At 40.6% G+C, this 21,449-nt stretch overlaps 1 protein-coding gene across 1 annotated transcript in view; it reads right to left on the reverse strand.

Annotated features, from left to right (window-relative positions):
• The window catches only part of LOC136879358 (ionotropic receptor 21a-like), a 151,965-nt gene that overhangs the window by 72,513 nt on the left and 58,003 nt on the right, over positions 1-21,449 (reverse strand). Inside the window, exon 7 of the mRNA XM_068229089.1 lies at positions 3,358-3,599. Coding sequence (XP_068085190.1) covers positions 3,358-3,599 — 242 coding nt within the window. The remainder of the gene's footprint in view (positions 1-3,357; positions 3,600-21,449) is intronic.

Raw genomic sequence — 21,449 nt, forward strand, 5'->3', positions numbered from 1 at the left:
TCTGGAAATACACCGCCATTTCTTGCAGAATGAGGCCAGATATTGACAGGCCCTTTTCCCGGTTTTGAGTGAACCAAAGAAATAGTGCTCACTCACTTTTTCCTACTCCATTTTGAATTGTTTTTCTAATTTTCAGTGCATCACTTGTTGCTCTGGTAGAGCACCACTTTTCAATTTCTTCCCCCTTATGTTTCCAGTCTCCCACTGTAACACGTCCAACACTTTCTTCCGTTTACTTGCCATACTCACAGAGGATATGAAAACTGTAACATCTGCACCCAACCAATACTACACTGAACAATGACTGAAAACCCGCTGCACCTGTCCTTGAGAAAAAACCGGTCCTACCACCTGACTGCAAATTAAGCCTACCCGTGTCGGATAACACGGAATGTCGGATAACACGGAATGTCGGATAAGCGAAGGGCGGTTGAGTGAGACTCTATTGTAAATTAAATTACGTATCAAGAAAGCACAACAATTCAAACTCCATTAAAATTATATAATTTATTGATTCACTAACCTCATTAAACATGCCCTAAATCATTCAAAAACAATTTAAAAGATGATAATAATATCATTACAACTCTGAGAAAGCCAATGACATCACCAGAATGTAACACAATGACAAGTTACAGTAGACAACACAGCTGGCGCAATGCCAATGACAGCATATTGTGCAACATCACACTCCTATGGACCAGTGAAGAGAGAAGAACCACATAAGGAATACTTCATTAATATAGTTATAACATTTCAACAATATTTTTAGAAATGTGGACTCAGGTTTTAACATAAATAGTTATTACTAATATTAATCAATATTACTAATATTAATATTAATGAGTGTGATTTGATAGAACCTGATGATGTTCTTTCAAGAACAAAAGACGTCATTCTATTTTAATTAAGTTGTTTCTTTTTCAGGTGTAATCTATTGTTAAATGTTTTCTTTTTCAACTATTTTCTAAATTTTTATGAATCATTAGTTTCAACAGACTGAAAAACCTAACAGCTACAGAACAAAGGAGTGGTGGAAACTTGAGCATGATGTTTTCTTAAATGCTGTAAATTTACATATGTAGTGGCTCACATTGTTTTGGTTTACCAGATTAAAACTCCAAGATTGTATGATTTATTCCTCATGGATTTTTTAATTGTATTGTCTGCACAATTAAATTTATACAATATTGCCTCTAAACAAGCTGACCATGTACAGAAACTTTGTGCAGCAACAGGAATTATCACACTGGCAATGTTAACAAGAGTGTGAAAGCATAATGAGAAGAGTAGCACTGTGTATAGAACATGGAGGAGGCTATTTTGAAAATTTGCTGTGATGAAACATGCAACAATATTGATAGATATTGTAATTTTCCTTTCACTTTCCATATGAAAGCATCTGCCAGATTGCAAGCAATCATCCACATATACTCTGTTAAAAGAAGTAAAAAACACAACGCTTCCACCTGATCGATAGGCCTACTGTTTATTTGCTTAAGAAATTAAAAACTGCGGAACATGTTTTGTCTACTTTGAAGACATCTTCAGCTACATGTGCTTAGGCATACTGCATAATTAACAAGGACACATTCCTGTTATCTTAATGTTAAAACAGATATTAAAAATATTTAAAAAGTTTAACTTACTGGTAATTATATACTAAAATGTATGTGTCACAGAAAAAAAGCTGGGGGTGGGGGAGGGGTGTTCATGGATGGAAAGGGAATATAGTGCATTAACTAATTCTCACTGAAATATCCTGTAAACAAAAATTCCTTGAAGCTAAAATGTTTGCCGTTGTCACTGTTCATGTGTCGTAATAACTTCTTTTAAAATCTTTGTGGCAAATCTAACTACAATTCACTACGTGGATGATTATTTGGTGTCTTTCTTTAGAACGCTATTCTTGTTGTTGTGTTTGAAAGAGAGTCACTGTCTTATTGAGAATCTTGTGACTGTCTTGTATTTAACTGCTGACAAGTTAGATGGCAGCTTGCAACCAGTTCTGCATTCAGGGGGAAAGGAAAGTCTATAAACACGTGTGTGCAAAGAAATTATTTGTGTGGACGACTGTTGTAATATTAAGATGTGGCTTACTTTCTGACCTCCCTGAGTTACTTATCTAATATATTTTTGAGGAGTGGTTTCCTGGTCTGTGTTTTAGCTCTCTGCCTTGTGTTGTACTGATGCATATGCACAGAGTCTCATTTGCTACAGTAGCGAGGGGGACAGGGTGTCTTTAGAAGCCTCATCATTTGCTACTACTTGTTGGGAGGGGACTTCATGTTGTGACCACTGCCATTCTGATTTAATAATATCATTTGCAAAGTTGCATTTCATTCCCAAATCTCTCAAATGAAGTAAAAGATGGTCATACAAGGAACTTTTATGCTCCAAAGTATTCATTAGCCTGCCCTTATTCAATCTTTTTATAATTTATAATTTTGAGATCTTGTTCAATACTATCGAATTTGTGACCTGTTGTGTTTTTATGAGCTCGCATTGCTGAAAACCTGTTATGCCTTATTGCACTGACCTGCTCTTGGTATATAATCATATAATTGGATCCAGATTGCACAATGTATGATTTTTTGCACTGTAAGCACGTTAATCTGTAGATTCCTGAGTTGAGAAATTTATCGTACTTATGCCTTTGCTGGAGAGATATAGTTTTTACAGTGAACTATGTCTCCTGATATGGGCTAGAATAAATTTGTTACTTTCATTGACCTGTCTCAGTGTCATCCTTGGCTTTGATAATATGAAGGTGACCGAGGTATGAGCGATGCTAGTAATACCATTCCTTATGCAGCCAGTGCCTATTATGAATGGTGTGAAAATATCACTCATAGGGTTGGTTGGTGCATGCATTTCAATGGGCTTGGCAGACTGATATGTAATAGCAACTTCTGGCACAGTGAGGAAAGCAACAGGAAACTACCTCACTCCTCATTTCCCTAGTATGCCTCTTCAGTGACACCTAGGCTATCTATGACAGCTGTTGGCAGAACTATGGAGGATCAAACCAGCCATCGGGCTGAATACCCAACATACATACTGAATTATTAACTGAATTGTGATTCAAAAACATACATTTTGTATTATTATTGGTCGAAAATGCAATTTTATAATTTGCCTTAAGCAAATAAACAGTATTGATCAGGTGGAAACATTGTGTTTATTACTTCTTTTAACAGCATCTGCCAGATGCAGTATTCCATCATACAGTGGATTATGTATCTGAAGCACATAGTACAGTACACAACTATTTTACTCTTGCCCCTCTCCCACTGTTGAGCCATGATTGGTGACAACTAGACTACATTATGACCTAAACAAGTCTCTTACACTTACCTATTAACATTTTGGTGGCACTTTTATCAGCCTGGCTCCATGAAGATTTGCTTTTGAATGTGAAACAGTTGGTGAATGTACCAAACACATACCAGAACATGTTCTCTATCTCCCAGGGATTAGTCAGCAGATCAGACAGAGTGTGACGGTGAGAGAAGGCGAGAGGGAACATGGCCAGCAGGTATATCAGTGTCACAGCTACCCACACCTTCCAGTGAAACGGGCCCATGATGGCTCGGTACCTGTCAAAGATAACTTCACAACATGTTTTCCATATTCCAGGGGTTAATCGGCATATCAGAGAAAGTGTAACATTGAAAGAAGGTGAGAGGGAATATGGCCAGCAGATATGTCAGTTTCACAGATAACCACACCTTCAAGTGGAACAGGCTCATGATGGCTCGGTATCTGTCAAAGATAACATCAGCTCTGTGAGTGTTAAAGTATGTCAGAGCCAACCATACACCCAGTGGAACGGCCCATGTGGCTTCATGCACAGGCTATCATCTAGAAGGCTACGCTACATGTTTACAAAACTTGCAATATATCAATATATAGTGAATACTAGATATAAGTCTGCACCAAACCAAACCAAACCAAACCCAACCCAACCCAACCCAACCCAACCCAACCCAACCCAACCCAACCCCAGTGATCTGCATTTAGGGCTATTGCTCAAGTGGCAGATTCCATATCTGTTGTTCAGAAAGTCCATTCTTAACTGACTTCAAAGAAACTGCAAATTTATCGAAGATCTACATTGGCAGATCATTCCTATATTTAATTCATCCTCCTGTAAACAAATATCTGCCCCAGTTTGTTCTTTTGAATTCCAACTTAATCTTCTTACCTTCAAAAAATGCACTCAAACTTATTTGTCTACTAATGTAATTCCATGTGGTCTCTCTGCTGACAGCTATATCACTTACCTTGCACTGGAACCTCTACTTCTTACCAGTGACTTATGTGCCCTCTCCTTTACATTCTTACTAATATTCTAAATACCCCCATAACCATATGAAGAGATCTGTAACCTTTAATTAGCATCCGTTGACATGTTTACATCAATGAAGATCTTTCCTTATATTAACACATAAACAAAGTCATCATAAATTATCAAAAAATTAACATAGTCCTACAATATAAATACCTTGAAGAAATCAATATGCACAACTTAAGTGAGAAAGCAAAAATAAATAAATAAATAAATCAATCAATCAATCAATCAATCAATCAATCAATCAATCAATCAATCAATCAATCAATCAATCAATCAATCAATCAATCAATCAATCAATCAATCAATCAATCCTTATCTGCATTTAGGGCAGTTGCCCAGGTGGCAGGTTCCCTATCTGTTGCTTTCCTAGTCTTTTCTTAAATGACTGCAAAGAAATTGCAAAATTAATTGAACATCTCCCTTGGTAAGTTATTCCAATCCCTAACTCCCCTTCCTATAAATTAATACTTGCCCCAGTTCGTCCTCTTGAATTCCAAATTTATCTTCATGTTGTGATCTCTCCTACTTTTAAAGACACCACTCAAACTTATTCGTCTACTGATGTTCCCTATGGGTATCAACATCTATATCATCTGATGGCCAGGCAGGCATCAATTTTTGGAAATGAGACATAGCTCTCATAGTGCATTGGGACTGCTGGTGGCTTCAAGTAGCCTATGCAGTGGCCTCAACGGTATGCACTAACCTTGCGTCTTGGGAGGTGTGCTAAGTCCCAACTGACGAGCTCAACTTAGCACACGAGGACGAAACGCAGGCAACCAAGAATGAGTTAGCTGGAAAATTTATAATGTCCAATAACGGACCATTATATTGGTATTATAAATTTACTCATTCGGGACAAATATTTTAAGTTCCCTATGGGTATCAACATCTATATCATCTGATGGCCAGGCAGGCATCAATTTTTGGAAATGTGACATAGCTCTCATAGTGCATTGGCACTGCTGGTGGCTTCAAGTAGCCTATGCAGTGGCCTCCATGGTATGCACTAGCCTTGCATCTTGGGAGGTGTGCTAAGTCCCAACTGACGAGCCCAACTTAGCACACGAGGGCGAAATGCAGGCAACCAAGAATGAGTTAGCTGGAAAATTTATAATGTCCAATAACGGACCATTATATTTAGGGATGGGCTGTGAACGGAGTTGCGAAGAGTCGAGACTGCTACCTCTGGAACCGACACTCTCGACTCCAGTGTCGACTCCACTGATGCACTAACGCCATCTAACAAGTATTGTCGGAACTGCTTGGAATCATAGTTCCACGTTCGTCTCTTGGTAACTTGTGATACGATGAATACAAGATGATTATTAGCCAGCAAACATTAAATATTGTTTCGGGATTTTATCATCGTTGGTGTTAATATTGTAGGTCTATTTTGGTGACGATGTTGATAAAGATGACGATAATAGCAGTGGTAATACTAATCTGACAGTTTACGTTTACATAATTGCCAATATTACCTTCAATCAGTTCAGCCCCGCGGTGTAGGGAGCAAAGCGTCCGTCTGTCACCCGGCGGCCTCGGGTTCGATTCTTGGCCGGGTTAGATATTTTAATTGTAAATGATTAATATCCCTAGCCTGGGGCATAAAACAGAAAAAAAAAAAAAGAAGCGAGTGCTTAGAATATGATTTTACAACAAATATTTTACCAAACATCGTGCGTCATAACAGCCACCTCCGCAGTCTAGGGATGCCCCGGGATCGAGTCCGGCCAGGTCAGGGATTTTTACCTGTATCTCAGGTTTCGAGATGACGGTGAGGTAGAGACCGGGTCTAGAAAGCCAAGAATAACGGTCGAGAGGATTCGTCGTGCTGAACACACGTCACCTCGTAATCTACTCGCCTTCGAGCTGGGCAGGGGTCACTTGGTAGGCCAAGGCCTACCAGGGCTGTCGTGAAAAAGGGCTTTTGTGTATAGTAATAATAATAATAATGCCGCCTCTGTGGTGTAGTGGTTAGCGTGATTAGCTGCCACCCCCGGAGGTCTGGGTTCGATTCCCGGCTCTGCCACGAAATTTGAAAAGTGGTACGAGGGCTGGAACGGGGTCCACTCAGCCTCGGGAGGTCAACTGAGTAGAGGCGGGTTCGATTCCCACCTCAGCCATCCTCGAAGTGGTTTTTCGTGGTTTCCCACTTCACCTCCAAGCAAATGCCGGGATGGTACCTATCTTAAGGTCACGGCCGCTTCCTTCCCTCATCCTTGCCTATCCCTTCCAATCTTCCCATCCCCCTACTAGGCCCCTGTTCACTATAGCAGGTGAGCCCGCCTGGGCGAGGTACTGGTCATACTCCCCAGTTTCATCCCCCGACCAAGAGTCTGAAGCTCCAGGACACTGCCCTTGAGGTGGTAGAGGTGGGATCCCTCGCTCAGTCCGAGGGAAAAGCCGAACCTGGAGGGTAAACAGATGAATAATAATAATAATAATAATAATAATAATAATAATAATAATAATAATAATAATAATAATAATAATATTGCAACAAGACTTCACGTGGTCCTTGAATTATAACGACAACCTACAACCCATTTTCCAGTCACTGACCGGGTCAGGAATGGAATGAATGAAGCCCCCATCCTGCGGCGAGGATAGGAATTGTACTGGCTGCCGAGGCCTGTTGCACTCCTCTGGGGAAATGGTGAATGACTGACGGATGAAATGAAATATTGGAGAGTATTGCTAGAATGAAAGATGACAGGGAAAACCAGAGTACCCGGAGAAAAACGAATTTCACGTGGAGTGACCGGGATTTGAACCACGGAATCCAGCGGTGAAATGCCAACGCGTTGCCACCTGAGCCACGGAGGCTTTAGATGGCTCCATCTATGTTCCAATTATGTTAGTGGATTTACCCATATTAGATTTGTTTTCATCGTTCATGTGGAATTCATAATGATTTACCATCGATATCTGTTTATCAATTTCCTGATCGCGACAAATAAAGACGTGAAATTAAATGTCCGTGGTCTGCTATGATGGTACTTTCTGACTTAACACGTTTAGTTTTATTTCAACTACACCATTACGCTCGTCGTCTTCATTAACGATACCGTACTTCACCCTACAATACTCTTAAAAAACCCAATGGACAAATGAGCAGCAACATGTATGATATTTTCCGCGCCTCGACACGCAAGCGGCCCCGAAATGAGAGTCAAGTTCGCTTGGAGTCGTGAGGCTTCATGTGAAGCGACCGGCCGGCCCTGCAATGCGCATCAGGGTAACTTGGAGTCGAGAGGCTTCATGCGAACCGAGACCGGTGTTCGGAGTCGATGGAGTCGACGCTCTCGACTCCAGGCTTCAGTCGCGCCCATCCCTAATTATATTGGTATTACATACCATTTAGTCGAGCAGCTCATCTCCTTTCTCCCAAGTCTTCCCAGCCCAAACTTCGCAACATTTTTGTAACGCTACTCTTTTGTCTAAAATCACGCAGAAGAAATCGAGCTGCTTTTCTTTGGATTTCTTCCAATTCTTGAATCAAGTAATCCTGGTCAAGGTCCCATACACTGGAACCATACTCTAGTTGGGGTCTTACCAGAGACTTATATGCCTTCTCCTTTACATCCTTACTACAACCCCTAAATACCCTCATAACCATGTGCAGATATCTGTACCCTTTATTAACAATCATATTTATGTGATAACCCCAATGAAGATCTTTCCATATATTAAGACCTAGGTACTTACAATGATCCCAAAAGGAAACTTTCACCCCATCAACGCAGTAATTGAAACTGAGAGGACTTTTCCTATTTGTGAAACTCACAACCTGACTCTTAAACCCGTTTATCATCATACCATTGCCTACTGTCCATCTCACATTATCAAGGTCATTTTGCAGTTGCTCACAATCTTGTAACTTATTTATGATTCTATCTGCAAAAAGCTTTATCTCTGATTCCACTTCTTTACACATATCATTGATATATATAAGAAAACATAATAATACTGCCTTGAGGAATTCCCCTCTTAATTATTACAGGGTCAGATCAAGCTTCGCCTACTCTAATTCTCTGAGTTCTATTTTCTAGAAACATAGCCACCCATTCAGTCACTCTTTTGTCAAGTCCAATTGCACTCATTTTTGCCAGTAGTCTCCCATGATCTACCCTATCAAATGCCTTAGATAGGTCAATCGCGATACAGTCCAACTAACCTCCTGAATCCAGGATATCTGCTATATATTGCTGAAATTCTACAAGTTGAGCTTCACTGGAATAACCTTTTCTAAAACCATGGATAAATAGAACCAACAAAATGAAAAAAGCACAATTTCTATCCTGGTCAATTTATAACAAAAAATGCTTGTCAATAGACACTAAGAATCAAAACTACAAAACTGTAACTTTGCCCGAAGCCACTTTTGCTTGCAAAATCTTGTTCCAAATTAAAAATGAAAGAAGAACTGATCAGCTCCTCAAAACAGAAAGAAGAATTTTTAGAAGTTGCATAAATAAAAAGTACCAGGTTGAAGGAGTCTGGAGAATCCTGCCCAATGAAACTGTCTATCGAGAGACTGACTCAGTTACCAGCACAATGAAGAAGAAAAGAATCTATTATTTCTTTCACATCTTACAATTACCAGACAACAGGATTTTACAACAACTAGTGATGAGAAATCTGGGAAAGAAGACAGGAGGGCACTGGATCAAAGAAATTCAAGAGGATCTCAAAACAGTTGCACTTGAAATTACAGATGCAGAGAACAAGAATAAAATTACCACTCTTCTTAGGAATCACAAATTTTCAACTGAAACGATGCACAGAAGGCCTGTAGAGAATTCAGATGAATTAAGAACACAGCAATCAGAATGAATGAAGAAGTACTGGGCAGATAAGAAGAATCAAACAGTACAACCTTCAAAGAAAAAGTGTACATGGAAGATTCAAGTGGTCCAATGTGGCTAATAAAGTTAATAATACTACCTAGGTACCTACAGTGATCCATCCAAGTCCTTGGCTGAATGGTCAGTATTGAGGCCTTTGTTTCAGATGGTCCCGGGTTTGATTTGCGGCCAGGTCAAAGATTTTAATCGGATCTGATTAAATTTTCTGGCTCGGGAACTGGATGTTTGCATTTGTCCCTACACTCCCTTGTTCATACTCATACAACACATCACACTACCATCCACAACAGAAACATGCAATAGTGATTACATCCCTTCATATGGGGTTGTCACCAGAAAGGACATCCAGATATAAAAACAGGGCCAAATGCACATGTGCGACACAATTCGCACCTGTGATCACGCAGGTGTGGGAAAAGCGTAAGAAGAAGAATAATAAGAAGAAGAAACTTACAGTGATCACTTGAGATACTTTTACTCCATCAACATAATAATTCAAGCTTTTATTTTTTATTTAGCATATGGCTTGTACTGCAGAAAGTGTCCGAGGATATGTTCGTTTCGCTTGGTACAGATCTTTCTGTTTGACACCCATAGGCGACCTGCTGATCTAGGTGTGCGATGAGGTAGGCAGAGGATAAAACTCACTGTTGGCAAATACCGTAGCTTATCCCTGTTGAAGAGGTCTGCTCAAAGCTTACGATCTCCATCCGACAGACAAATCACCATCAACTGCACCATATGCTCTCACTCCATATGATTACCTTGGAGATGTTTAGAACTGAATCCAGATTTTTGGCAGGTAATCTAGTGATTAAATGCTGTAATGAAATGAAATAGCGTATGGCATTTAGTGTCGGGAGTGTCCGAGGACAAGTTTGGCTCGCCATATGCAGATCTTTTGATTTGATTCCCGGAGGCGACCTGCGCGTCGTGATGAGGATGAAATGATGATGAAGACGACCCATACACCCAGGCCCCGTGCCAGCGAAATTAACCAATTAAGGTTAAAATTCCTGATCCTGGCGGGAATCAAACCCAGGACCCCTGTGACCAAAGGCCAGCACGCTAACCATCTAGCCATGGAGCCGAACATTAAATGCTGTATATTACCATGTCTCCTACCTGGTCAGCCAATATTTTGATGGTGAAATTATTTTCAACAATGATACTCAAAGTCAAATCGGTGTCAGTCCATAGAAATGCTTTAATGATCATGGTCACCAGTAATTAAAACTGAGAGGACTTTTCCTCATGGTAAAACTTACAACCTGACTTTTCACTCCGTTTACCATCATACCATTGTCTGGAGTCCCTCGCAACACTGCTGAGGTCCTTTGTCAGTCGTTCACAATCCTGTAACTTATTTATTACTCTACATAGTATTACATACATACATACATAGCTCTTCATTATAGACTGTGTCCGACTCATTGGCTGAATGGTCAGCATACTGGCCTTTGGTTCAGAGGGTCCCGGGTTCGATTCCCGGCCGGGTCGAGGATTTTAACCTTCATTGGTTAATTCCAATGGCCTGGGGGCTGGGTGTTTGTGCTGTCCTCGACATCCCTGTAACTCACACACCACACATAACACTATCCTCCACCACAATAACATGCAGTTACCTACACATGGCAGATGCCACCCACCCTCACTGGAGGGTCTGCCTTACAAGGGCTGCACTCGGCTAGAAATAGCCACACGAAATTTTAAAAAAATTATAGACTGTTATGCCTTACAGCATTCAGTCTGCAATTTATTAAATTCTGCTATAATCCTCTATTTGTAACAAGCTTTGTGGCCTCATGTAGTTCTATACCTCCTATTTTTAGATCATTAGATACTGAGTCTAGCCATCGTTGTCTTGGTCTCCCTCTACTTCTCCTAACATCCATGACTGAGTCCATTATTCTCTTAGGTAACCTATCCTCCTCCTCTGTTCACTTCACATGACCCCACCACCAAAGCTGGTTTATGCATTATCAGTAGATTTCATTCCTAACTTAGCCTTTATCTCCTTACTCTGAGTACCCTCCTGCCATTGTTTCCATCTCGCTGCTTCCATGTCTGTTACTTATAACTTATGAATAAGATATCCTGTGTCCACCCAGCTTTCATGCTCGCAAAGAAAAGTTGGTCTGAAAACAGACCGGTGTAATGATACAGTAGTTTCGTCCAGAAGCTAACTTCTTTCTTACAGAATACTGTTTACATTATTGCATCATCCATAAAAATTATCTGTGATTCCAGTTCTTTACTCATAACAATTATACATATTTACTACCAAAAACACCAGCGCATTATTTATTATTAAGCTGAAATGCAAAGCGTTCCCAGCAATTTAAACATAACAACCAGGAGCGCTTCAATGTTGAAAAGCTGACATATATCGCACCACTTCCAACCAGGTTCCACAATCACTCAGAGCTAACTCACATATCGATTATTTCAACATGTCTTTAAATCAATGCAACAGAATAAAGTTTAAGATGGTAACAAGTAGATTAATACAGTACACAATGAAATAACCACATAGGAATCTAATTATAAGATTCTTATGGCTTATAATTGACTGAAAAAATTGTAAACTCATGTCCCCATCCAGAGGTGGTGCAGCTCTTTCCAGGCACATCCCAATGGAGGTGAGCTGCATGTACCATTCTAACCACCTGACAGCCCTCCCGCCATTCTTAAATTTCTGGCAGTACCAGGAATCGAACCTGGACCCCTGAAGACGGCAGCTAATAGTGCTAACTGTTACGCTACGGAGGCGGACTTTTAATTGACTGAAAACCACAATTGATGCAATACGAACATATGATGGCCGGAGGCACATGCTGCCTCGCTATATAAGGCCCGCTGAGAGCAGGCCACGAAAGTTCGTTTCTCACCTCTCAGCCAGGTCACTGGAGGAACAGCTTTTTGTACAATAACTTAGCTAGTGGAAGACAAAGTGTAAGATCAGCAAAGTTAGACTACAAAGTCTGCATTCTTGAAACTTTGTTGACCATACAACACTCATAAGTAAATAAATAAATAAATGAATACTGGATTAAAGCCACTATATTTGTTTAATGAAGCCGAGCTTCCAGCCAAATTTCATTGACCTTCATCAGGGCATATTAAGTTCTGCTTCCGACAGTGAGCAAAGAAATTCAAAGAAACGTGGAAGTCATGACCGTACTATCCATGGCCTACCCCACTAATTGGACTCAAGGATCATCGTGCTGTAATTCACCGCCCTCTGTCAGTGGTTTTGTGAGTGCGTCGTGCTGTTCCATGGTGGTGTTATGCATGTATTTCTGCAGTACAGGTCTCCATGTATTTGATAACTTGAAGCCATCTTCCCTGTTGATGTTATTTGGGCGCAGCTCTATCTCTATGGCTTCTCTCACCAGTCGAGCATAGAAGTATTTTACAGGTGCGATGACCTTAACCTGGTCAAAGAGAATTACTTGTCCTGTGTTGTAGAAATGTTCTGCTATGGCAGACTGGCTCATGGCATTCTCCGTGGAGGATGAGAGAGTGACATTCTTTACCGACCTATGTGTTCTTTCACCATGGTGTTGACAAGCCTTTTCGTCATGCCAGTATATGAACAACCACAAGGAACTTCATATACGCCTGGTGTTTTGGGGTGTGGTTTTTCTTTGAATGGTCGAAACAGGGATTTGAGCTTCCGGTCTGTGGTGAAAACTGGAATTATATTGTGCTTCCTAAGAATGCGCCCTATTCTGTCAGTTATACCTGCTACGTAAGGAAGGAATACCGTCTTTTTTTTCTTACTGTAGTCCTGGTTGGTACTATCCCTGTTAGGCTCCTTGATCTTCTCAGATTGTGCTACGTCTCCTGATGTATAGCCATTTTTCTTCATGGATGTTGTCAGTTCTCTTAATGCACTTGAGTGGTTATCAGTATCTGCAACGTTATTCACCCTAGTAAATAATGTTCGAAGGAGGGCTGCTTTTTGGCACAGGTGGTGATGTGAGGACTTATGAAGGTATCTTTCAGAATGTGTAGGATTCTTGTACATTGCATGGCCTAGTGTACCATCATTCTTCTTGTATACTAACACATCAAGAAAAGGTAATTTACCTTCATTTTCTACTTCCATTGTGAATTTGATCTTATTGTTAATAGAATTTAGGTGTTCCAAAAATTCATTTAATGTTTCCCTTCCATGTGGCCAGACCAAAAATATATCATCCACATAACAATAAAAGCACTTTGGTTTCAATGGCGCTGTAGTTAATGCAGCAGACTCAAAGTGTTCCATAAAAATATTAGTAGTCACATCACCATCCGTGCCAAAAAGCAGCTCTCCTTCAAACGTTATTTACTAGGGTGAATAACGTTGCAGACATTAATAACCACTCAAGTGCATTAAGAGAACTGACAACATCCATGAAGAAAAACGGCTATATGTCAGGAGACATAGCACGAGCTGTGAAAATCAATGAGCCTAACAGGGATAGTACCAACCAGGACTAAAGTAAAAAGAAGAAAGTATTCCTTCCTTACGTGGCAGGTATAACTGACAGAATAGGGCACATTCTTAGGAAGCACAATATAATTCCAGTTTTCACCACAGACCGGAAGCTCAAATCCCTGTTTCGACCATTCAAAGAAAAAACCACATCCTGAAATACCAGGCGTGTATGAAGTTCCATGTGGTTGTGTTTACTCATATATTGGCATGACGAAAAGGCTTGTCAGCACCAGGGTGAAAGAACACATTCGATCGGTAAAGAATGGCGCTCTTTCATCCTCCACGGAGAATGCCATGAGCCAGTCTGCCATAGCAGAACATTTCTACAACACAGGACATGAAATCCTCTTTGACCAGGTTAAGGTCATCACACCTGTAAAAGACTTCTATGCTCAACTGGTAAGAGAAACCATAGAGATAGAGCTGCGCCAAACAACATCAATAGGGAAGACGGTTTCAAGTTATCAAATACATGGAGATCTGTACTACAGAAATACATGCACAACACCACCATGGAACAGCGTGACGCACTCACGAAACCATCGACAGAGGGCGGTGAATCACAGCACGATGATCCTTGAGTCCAATTAGTGGGGTAGGCCGTGAATAGTACGGTCATGACTCCCACGTCCCTTTAAATCTCTTTAAATACATGGAGACCTGTACTGCAGAAATACATGCACAACACCACCATGGAACAGCAGGACGCACTCACGAAACCATCAACAGAGGGCGCTGAATCACAGCACAATGATCCTTGAGTCCAATTTAGTGGGGTAGGCCGTGGATAGTACGGTCATGACTTCCACGTCTCTTTAAATTTCTTTGCTCGCTGTCAGAAGCAGAAATTAATATGCCTTGATGAAGGCCAATGCAATTTGGCTGAAAGCTTAGGTTCATCAAATAAATATAGTGGCTTTAGTCCAGTATTTATTTATTTATTTATTTATTTATTTATTTATTTATTTATTTATTTATTTATTTATTTATTTATTTATTTATTTACGTTAATATTATGAGCCACGAAAACCTACGATCATTACCTCAACACTCGTAAGTGTTTGAACAATTTATGGGACTTGATTTACACCCATACAAAATTTAAGGATGTTGGTATTTCAGTGTAAGATGGAAAGTGACCTTCTAACAAATGAATTGACTAAGATGTCTAAAGAGAGCAAAAAACTCTTATTTTAACAACAGATAACAGCTTGATGAGGAGAGTACACAATGTCTTCAGAATCTTGGCCTCACAGATGATGTTAGTCTTAAAAATCCAGGAGCCAACCTCCTAGATACCTGCAAGATAAGAGATAAGCTTAGGGATTCTGAATTTGATAAGTGGTGTAATCTTCCACAAAAGAGCAAAGGTGTGATTTTAATAAAAGAGTACCCTTAAATACATCATACTCTGGGTGTGTGTAAATATGTCATGCAAATATACATTCCTACAGTACAGTACAGTTCATTTTCCTTTACACACGTGCGTAGGAAAAATGAATTCATTGAAAATTGTTGTGATGGACTACATATCAATATGTGGCTGGGAGGCATGACCAGTCTTAAGAGAAATAAAGGATAGGAAGAGCATTGTCACATCTGCAGTTTTGGCACATCAGTTTTCTTCTGCCAATATGAAGTAGTTTATTTGCCCTACTTCCATTTGGCTCTTTATATGTGACCTGTTGCATGGAAAGGAACCTAAAATCAGAGTTTTCACTTTTGAGATTTTCATTGTTCTAAAATTGGTATAAGATACTGAGCATTTACAAAAGGAGTTCATGCTTCTAGCTGCAATACTTCAGAAAATATTCATTATTGACTGTTGCTGTTAAGAAAACTGTATTTTGAGAAAAGTAACTACAGCTTTCACAAATTTTCTTACCAATTGTACAAAGTTTTCATGACTTCAAGCAGTGAAGACTTGAACTGCTGCATAATTTAGTTTGTTAAGAAGACTCATAGGTAGTGCAGGATGGCAAAACATAGAAATGCAATGTTTTGCACCACAGACACTTTTGTTCAGCTCTGCTGTAAAATTTCCATTGCCGACTTTGAGTCCCTTTCCACACAATGGGTCTCATATAAAGAGCCAAATGAAAGTAGGCCAATAAAGTACCTCATATTGACAGAAGAAAACTGAAATAGACAACTGATCAGCTCAGTGGTCATTGCAAATTAGAATTGCTGTGAATCCATCTGGTGTTAGATGCCATTAAACAGACAAAACTGATAATTACATATTTTGTGCATGTGAAGACTTAGCTATGTTACTGGAAGCCAATTTACTGATTTAAATTAACTCTCAAATGTTCCCTTAGTAGTCTCACAAAATTTATCACTAAATGTAGAGTTCTATAGCGAGACTAGAAGAACGATATGGATATGGATATTGCTTTGAACGACATATTCCATGCAGTTTCTGGCTGCTTCAGATCAACAAACATCAAAAAGCACCATACTTGTAGCATAGATCCACTTTCAATCCGATGTCAAGTAGCATCTGAAACTGAGAAACTCAAACGAGAGGTGGACAACCATCATTCTCTCTATGATCATGAAATACAAAGGACGATCAACTATGAAAGGGATTTTTGTTCCTGAACATCAGCAGTTGGTAGGACTGGCATAGTGCTTCTGCTATGCTTAGGCAGGAACATTAGGAGTGGGGAGAGCATGCTGTTAGATATTTCCTGTGGTTTCATCAGTAATGCTCATGATGTGGGAGTGAAAACCCCTCCATTGCGCAATGCATAATTATAGAATTTCTTCCTCGAAAGGAGTTACAGTGGCGGAAATATGCAAGTGATTGACTGCACAGTTCGGTGATCAAACATTGTCAAGGACGCATGTATTTGCCTGGCATAAAAAGTTCAAGGAAGAACGAGAACGTGTGAAAAATCAGCAACACGATCGCCATCCTCGGACCACCATTGCAGACGAAAACATTTGTGCGGTTAAAGACATTATTGATGACGATTGATGGGTGAGAGTATCAGAATCGCAGAACAAGTCGGAATCAGTTATTGAAGCTGTCAACCAATCATCACAAATGACCTACAGTTCTGTAAAGTGTGCTCCACGTGGGTCTCTCGCCTTTTGACCGAAAATCTGAAGTTGAGATGTTTGGAGGTCTGTCAGAGTATTACGGCAAGGTTTGCAGAAGAAGGTGATACATTTTTGAGTCAGATTGCCACCTGCAATGAAACATGGGTCCACCAATACACTCCCCAATCCAAAGAAGCCAGTAAGGAGTGGCGGAGGAAATGGGAGGCAGCACCTATGAAAGCCAAGACTCAACTGCCAGCTGGCAACCATTTTTTTTCAATTCACGAGGCATTTTGCTGATTGATTTTTTGCATGAGCGACGCACAATCAATGCTGCTTACTACTGCGAGCTGTTGAAAAAGGCGAGGGTTGCATATTGCCACAAAAGATGAGACCAACCACAACAATGTGCAGCCCCATCCTACAACTCTGTCTCCAAGCTAGAGGAAATGCACTGGTCTACACTTGATCATTCTCCTTACAGCCTGGATTTATCGCCCTGCTATTTCCATTTGTTCAGACTGCTTAAAGAAGCTCTAGGAGGGCAACGATTTGAAGATGATGAGAGTGTGGAAGACTTCATGCGCAACTGGGTGGTGACACGACCCTGTTCTTTTTACAATCAGGGCATCAAAAAGCTGCCCATATGCTGGGACAAATGCATTTCCAAAGCAGGAAACTATGTGGAAAAATAAATTGTAATTGCTTTGTGTTTTTCAATAAATGAATTTAAATAATAAATAAAATCCTGTTTATATTTGATTCCCACTTGTGTTACAACAACATCTCAGATCATGGAGGAGATTCAATAATAACACCAGGCTAGCACCAGCCACACAAGAGGAATCAATACTGGCAGCAACAGCCCACGCTATCCAACCGGAATTGACCAACAGAAGGAACTCAAGCACATACTTCACAGTCTTGAACTGTTTGGAAGATCCTTAATTGGATAAGAACTGGAATGCCTAGAACCAAGGCTACTCTCAAAAGGTGGGGTTATAAGCTGACTGCAACTATGGTGCAATTCAAGATCTTGAACATTATATAACAGTCCAAAATGCCCTGTGGAAACCCAGCTTGAAGAGTTCACTACAGTTAGTGATAAAGCTATTGTGGCTGCTTTGTACTGGAGCACTTTCAGCATTTGAGAGTACTTGGAAATGATCACCATCATCACCTTTCCTTTACTTGTATTGACCCGTTAGGGAAGCAGAAACATAGTTGTAGCAGTATAAAGACAGCAGTGGGAATTGATTTGAAATATCTTATTGTATTAATTTTTATAAAGTTTTATTCTGTTTTGACTGAAATTTTGGACCTGGAAGAATTGTTTCAGTCTCATAAACCAGGACCTATCCAGATCATTTTAAACTGTCTATTTTAAAAACTCTTATTTATGGGTTGTATCAAAATTATCCTTAATCTGTGGATTTTAATATTATAATAATATAAATAAGAGTTTTTAAAACAGACAATTTAAAATGATCCGGAGAGGTCCTGGTTTATGAGATCAAAACAATTCTTCCATGTCCAAAATTTCAGTCCAAAGAGAATAAAATCTTATTCAAAAAACAAATAATTTTTATACAATAAAATAAGAAATTTCAAATCAATTCCCACTGCTGTCTTTATACTTCCACAAAATTTATTAGGTGCTGAGAAGAAATAGATATGGAAGAATGGTGGTTTATGAAGAGAGAGCCCATCTGTTTGAAGATATCATTCCAAGTTATCAAGATCCTTAAAACTAAAATTATTTCAGAGAGAGATAGCATCTTTTACTATCTACTAAATTTATAGAACTACTATTTACATTATTACAAGTCTCTCTCCACACTGGTGCATTGACCTATTGTTCTCCACACAGCTTCTCACAGTGCAGTGTCATTCCAGAACAGTTTGCAACTTGCAGGCCTTCTTGAAATCTGCATAGCCATGTGACAGACACTCTGCAGTTGAAAGACTCATCACAGACTCACAACTGTCTCATAACTGCTTACTTTAACTCACATTTGATGTACTCAAGACTTACTCTACACTCCCACAATTTCCTGCAAAATATTCTAGTTGTTCCTACTTCCAAATCATTCCGGGTGCCTGTTCATTGTTAATCAGCTTCCAGCATCTTCTAAGAGTTTCCTCACCGTGAGCTCTAACAGTCTGGCAGCTCTATTGTTTGCTTGCTGCCTAACCCATCCAGCTGCTCTGCTGCAGTTATTGTATCTCACTGTCATTAATACCAGCTGCCCTGCATTTCACCTTCATTGTCACAATATGGAGATCACCCTCGTCCTTCAATGCTTTCATGCTTGTGCTTGTCTCCTCTCCCCACACTAACCTGTCACTGTGTTCATTTATTATTATTTTTTAAATTTATTTATTTATTTCAAAAGAGGCACCTGAGCCAAGGCTCATAATGGTGCAGTATAAATAATTACATTTGGCAACAAAGATGAGATTTGAGAACATCAGCTTCTAGGACAAAAATATAATATACTGTACAATGAATAATTATAATATTAATTACATTTGGCAACAAAGATGAGATTTTAGAACATCAGCTTCTAGGACAAAAGTATAATATACTGTACAATGGAGAATAATAATAATATTAAGGTATCCTAGTGATAGAAACCAAATATGAACAGCAGTGATATAGTATACTAAATCAGTACTCTATAGGCTTGGCATTTTTACTTTAAGAAAATTAACAAGCTTGGTTTTAAAGATGGGTAAGTTAGCGGCTTCTCGAATATGCTCAGGAAGGCTATTGAAAAACTTTACAGAGAAATGCCATAAAGAATTAGTGCCATACTTAGTAGACTTTGATAATTTACAGTGAATTTTAGTAGATCCTCTTGTACTGTATGAATGTATGTCAGAATTCAAGTTGCAAAATGTGTTCAAATGAGTTTGTCCATTTTTCAATTTATACAACATAATAGCTGAAGCTTTTTTACGAAGACCATCTAGTGACAGCACGTTACAATACTGGTAGACCTGTATGGTTGGTGTTAAGGTGGGTAAGTTGAAAAGTATTTTCAGTGCTCTTTTCTGTAAGATACTGATCTTTTCAAATTGTTCTTTACTGCAACATGCCCAGATATGAATCATATAATTCAGGTGGCTTTCAATTAGTGCATGATAAATACTCTTCAACAGTACACGAGAAACTTTGTATTTTAATCGGCTGAGTACACCAATAGCAGGAGTTATTCTATCACACAGCATTGTGATGTGATTCTCCCAAGTTAGCGACTCATCTATGCTAAGTCCTAGAAATTTGGTTGATTGAACACGAGGTACCACTTAGTCATAGAAACTTAAGTTGATGTCCAGAGGAAATGCACATAATGGTTTGTGAAATATGATATACACTGACTGACAGAGCAAATGCAACACCAAGAAGGAGTGGTTCGAAAGGGATGAAAGTTGGGGAAAAAACAGAGACGGCACGGACGAATAATTGATGTTTATTTCAAACCGATATGCAGGTTACACAATGCGCACGGCATCGACTCAGTAGGATGTAGGACCACCGCGAGCGGCGATGCACGCAGAAACACGTCGAGGTACAGAGTCAATAAGAGTGCGGATGGTGTCCTGAGGGATGGTTCTCCATTCTCTGTCAACCATTTGCCACAGTTGGTCGTCCGTACGAGGCTGGGGCAGAGTTTGCAAATGGCGTCCAATGAGATCCCACACGTGTTCGATTGGTGAGAGATCCGGAGAGTACGCTGGCCATGGAAGCATCTGTACACCTCGTAGAGCCTGTTGGGAGATGCGAGCAGTGTGTGGGCGGGCATTATCCTGCTGAAACAGAGCATTGGGCAGCCCCTGAAGGTACGGGAGTGCCACCGGCCGCAGCACATGCTGCACGTAGCGGTGGGCATTTAACGTGCCTTGAATACGCACTAGAGGTGACGTGGAATCATACGCAATAGCACCCCAAACCATGATGCCGCGTTGTCTAGCGGTAGGGCGCTCCACAGTTACTGCCGGATTTGACCTTTCTCCACGCCGACGCCACACTCGTCTGCGGTGACTATCACTGACAGAACAGAAGCGTGACTAATCGGAGAACACGACGTTCCGCCATTCCCTCATCCAAGTCGCTCTAGCCCGGCACCATGCCAGGCGTGCACGTCTATGCTGTGGAGTCAATGGTAGTCTTCTGAGCGGACGCCGGGAGTGCAGGCCTCCTTCAACCAATCGACGGGAAATTGTTCTGGTTGATATTGGAACAGCCAGGGTGTCTTGCACATGCTGAAGAATGGCGGTTGACGTGGCGTGCGGGGCTGCCACCGCTTGGCGGCGGATGCGCTGATCCTCGCGTGCTGACATCACTCGGGCTGCGCCTGGACCCCTCGCACGTGCCACATGTCCCTGCGCCAACCATCTTCGCCACAGGCGCTGCACCGTGGACACATCCCTATGGGTATCAGCTGCGATTTGACGAAGCGACCAACCTGCCCTTCTCAGCCCGATCACCATACCCCTCGTAAAGTTGTCTGTCTGCTGGAAATGCCTCCGTTGGCGGCGGCCTGGCATTCTTAGCTATACATGTGTCCTGTGGCACACGACAACACGTTCTACAATGACTGTCGGCTGAGAAATCACGGTACGAAGTGGGCCATTCGCCAACGCCGTGTCCCATTTATCGTTCGCTACATGCGCAGCA

This window comes from Anabrus simplex, chromosome 8 (assembly GCF_040414725.1).
Source record: "Anabrus simplex isolate iqAnaSimp1 chromosome 8, ASM4041472v1, whole genome shotgun sequence".
Classification (NCBI taxonomy): domain Eukaryota; kingdom Metazoa; phylum Arthropoda; class Insecta; order Orthoptera; family Tettigoniidae; genus Anabrus; species Anabrus simplex.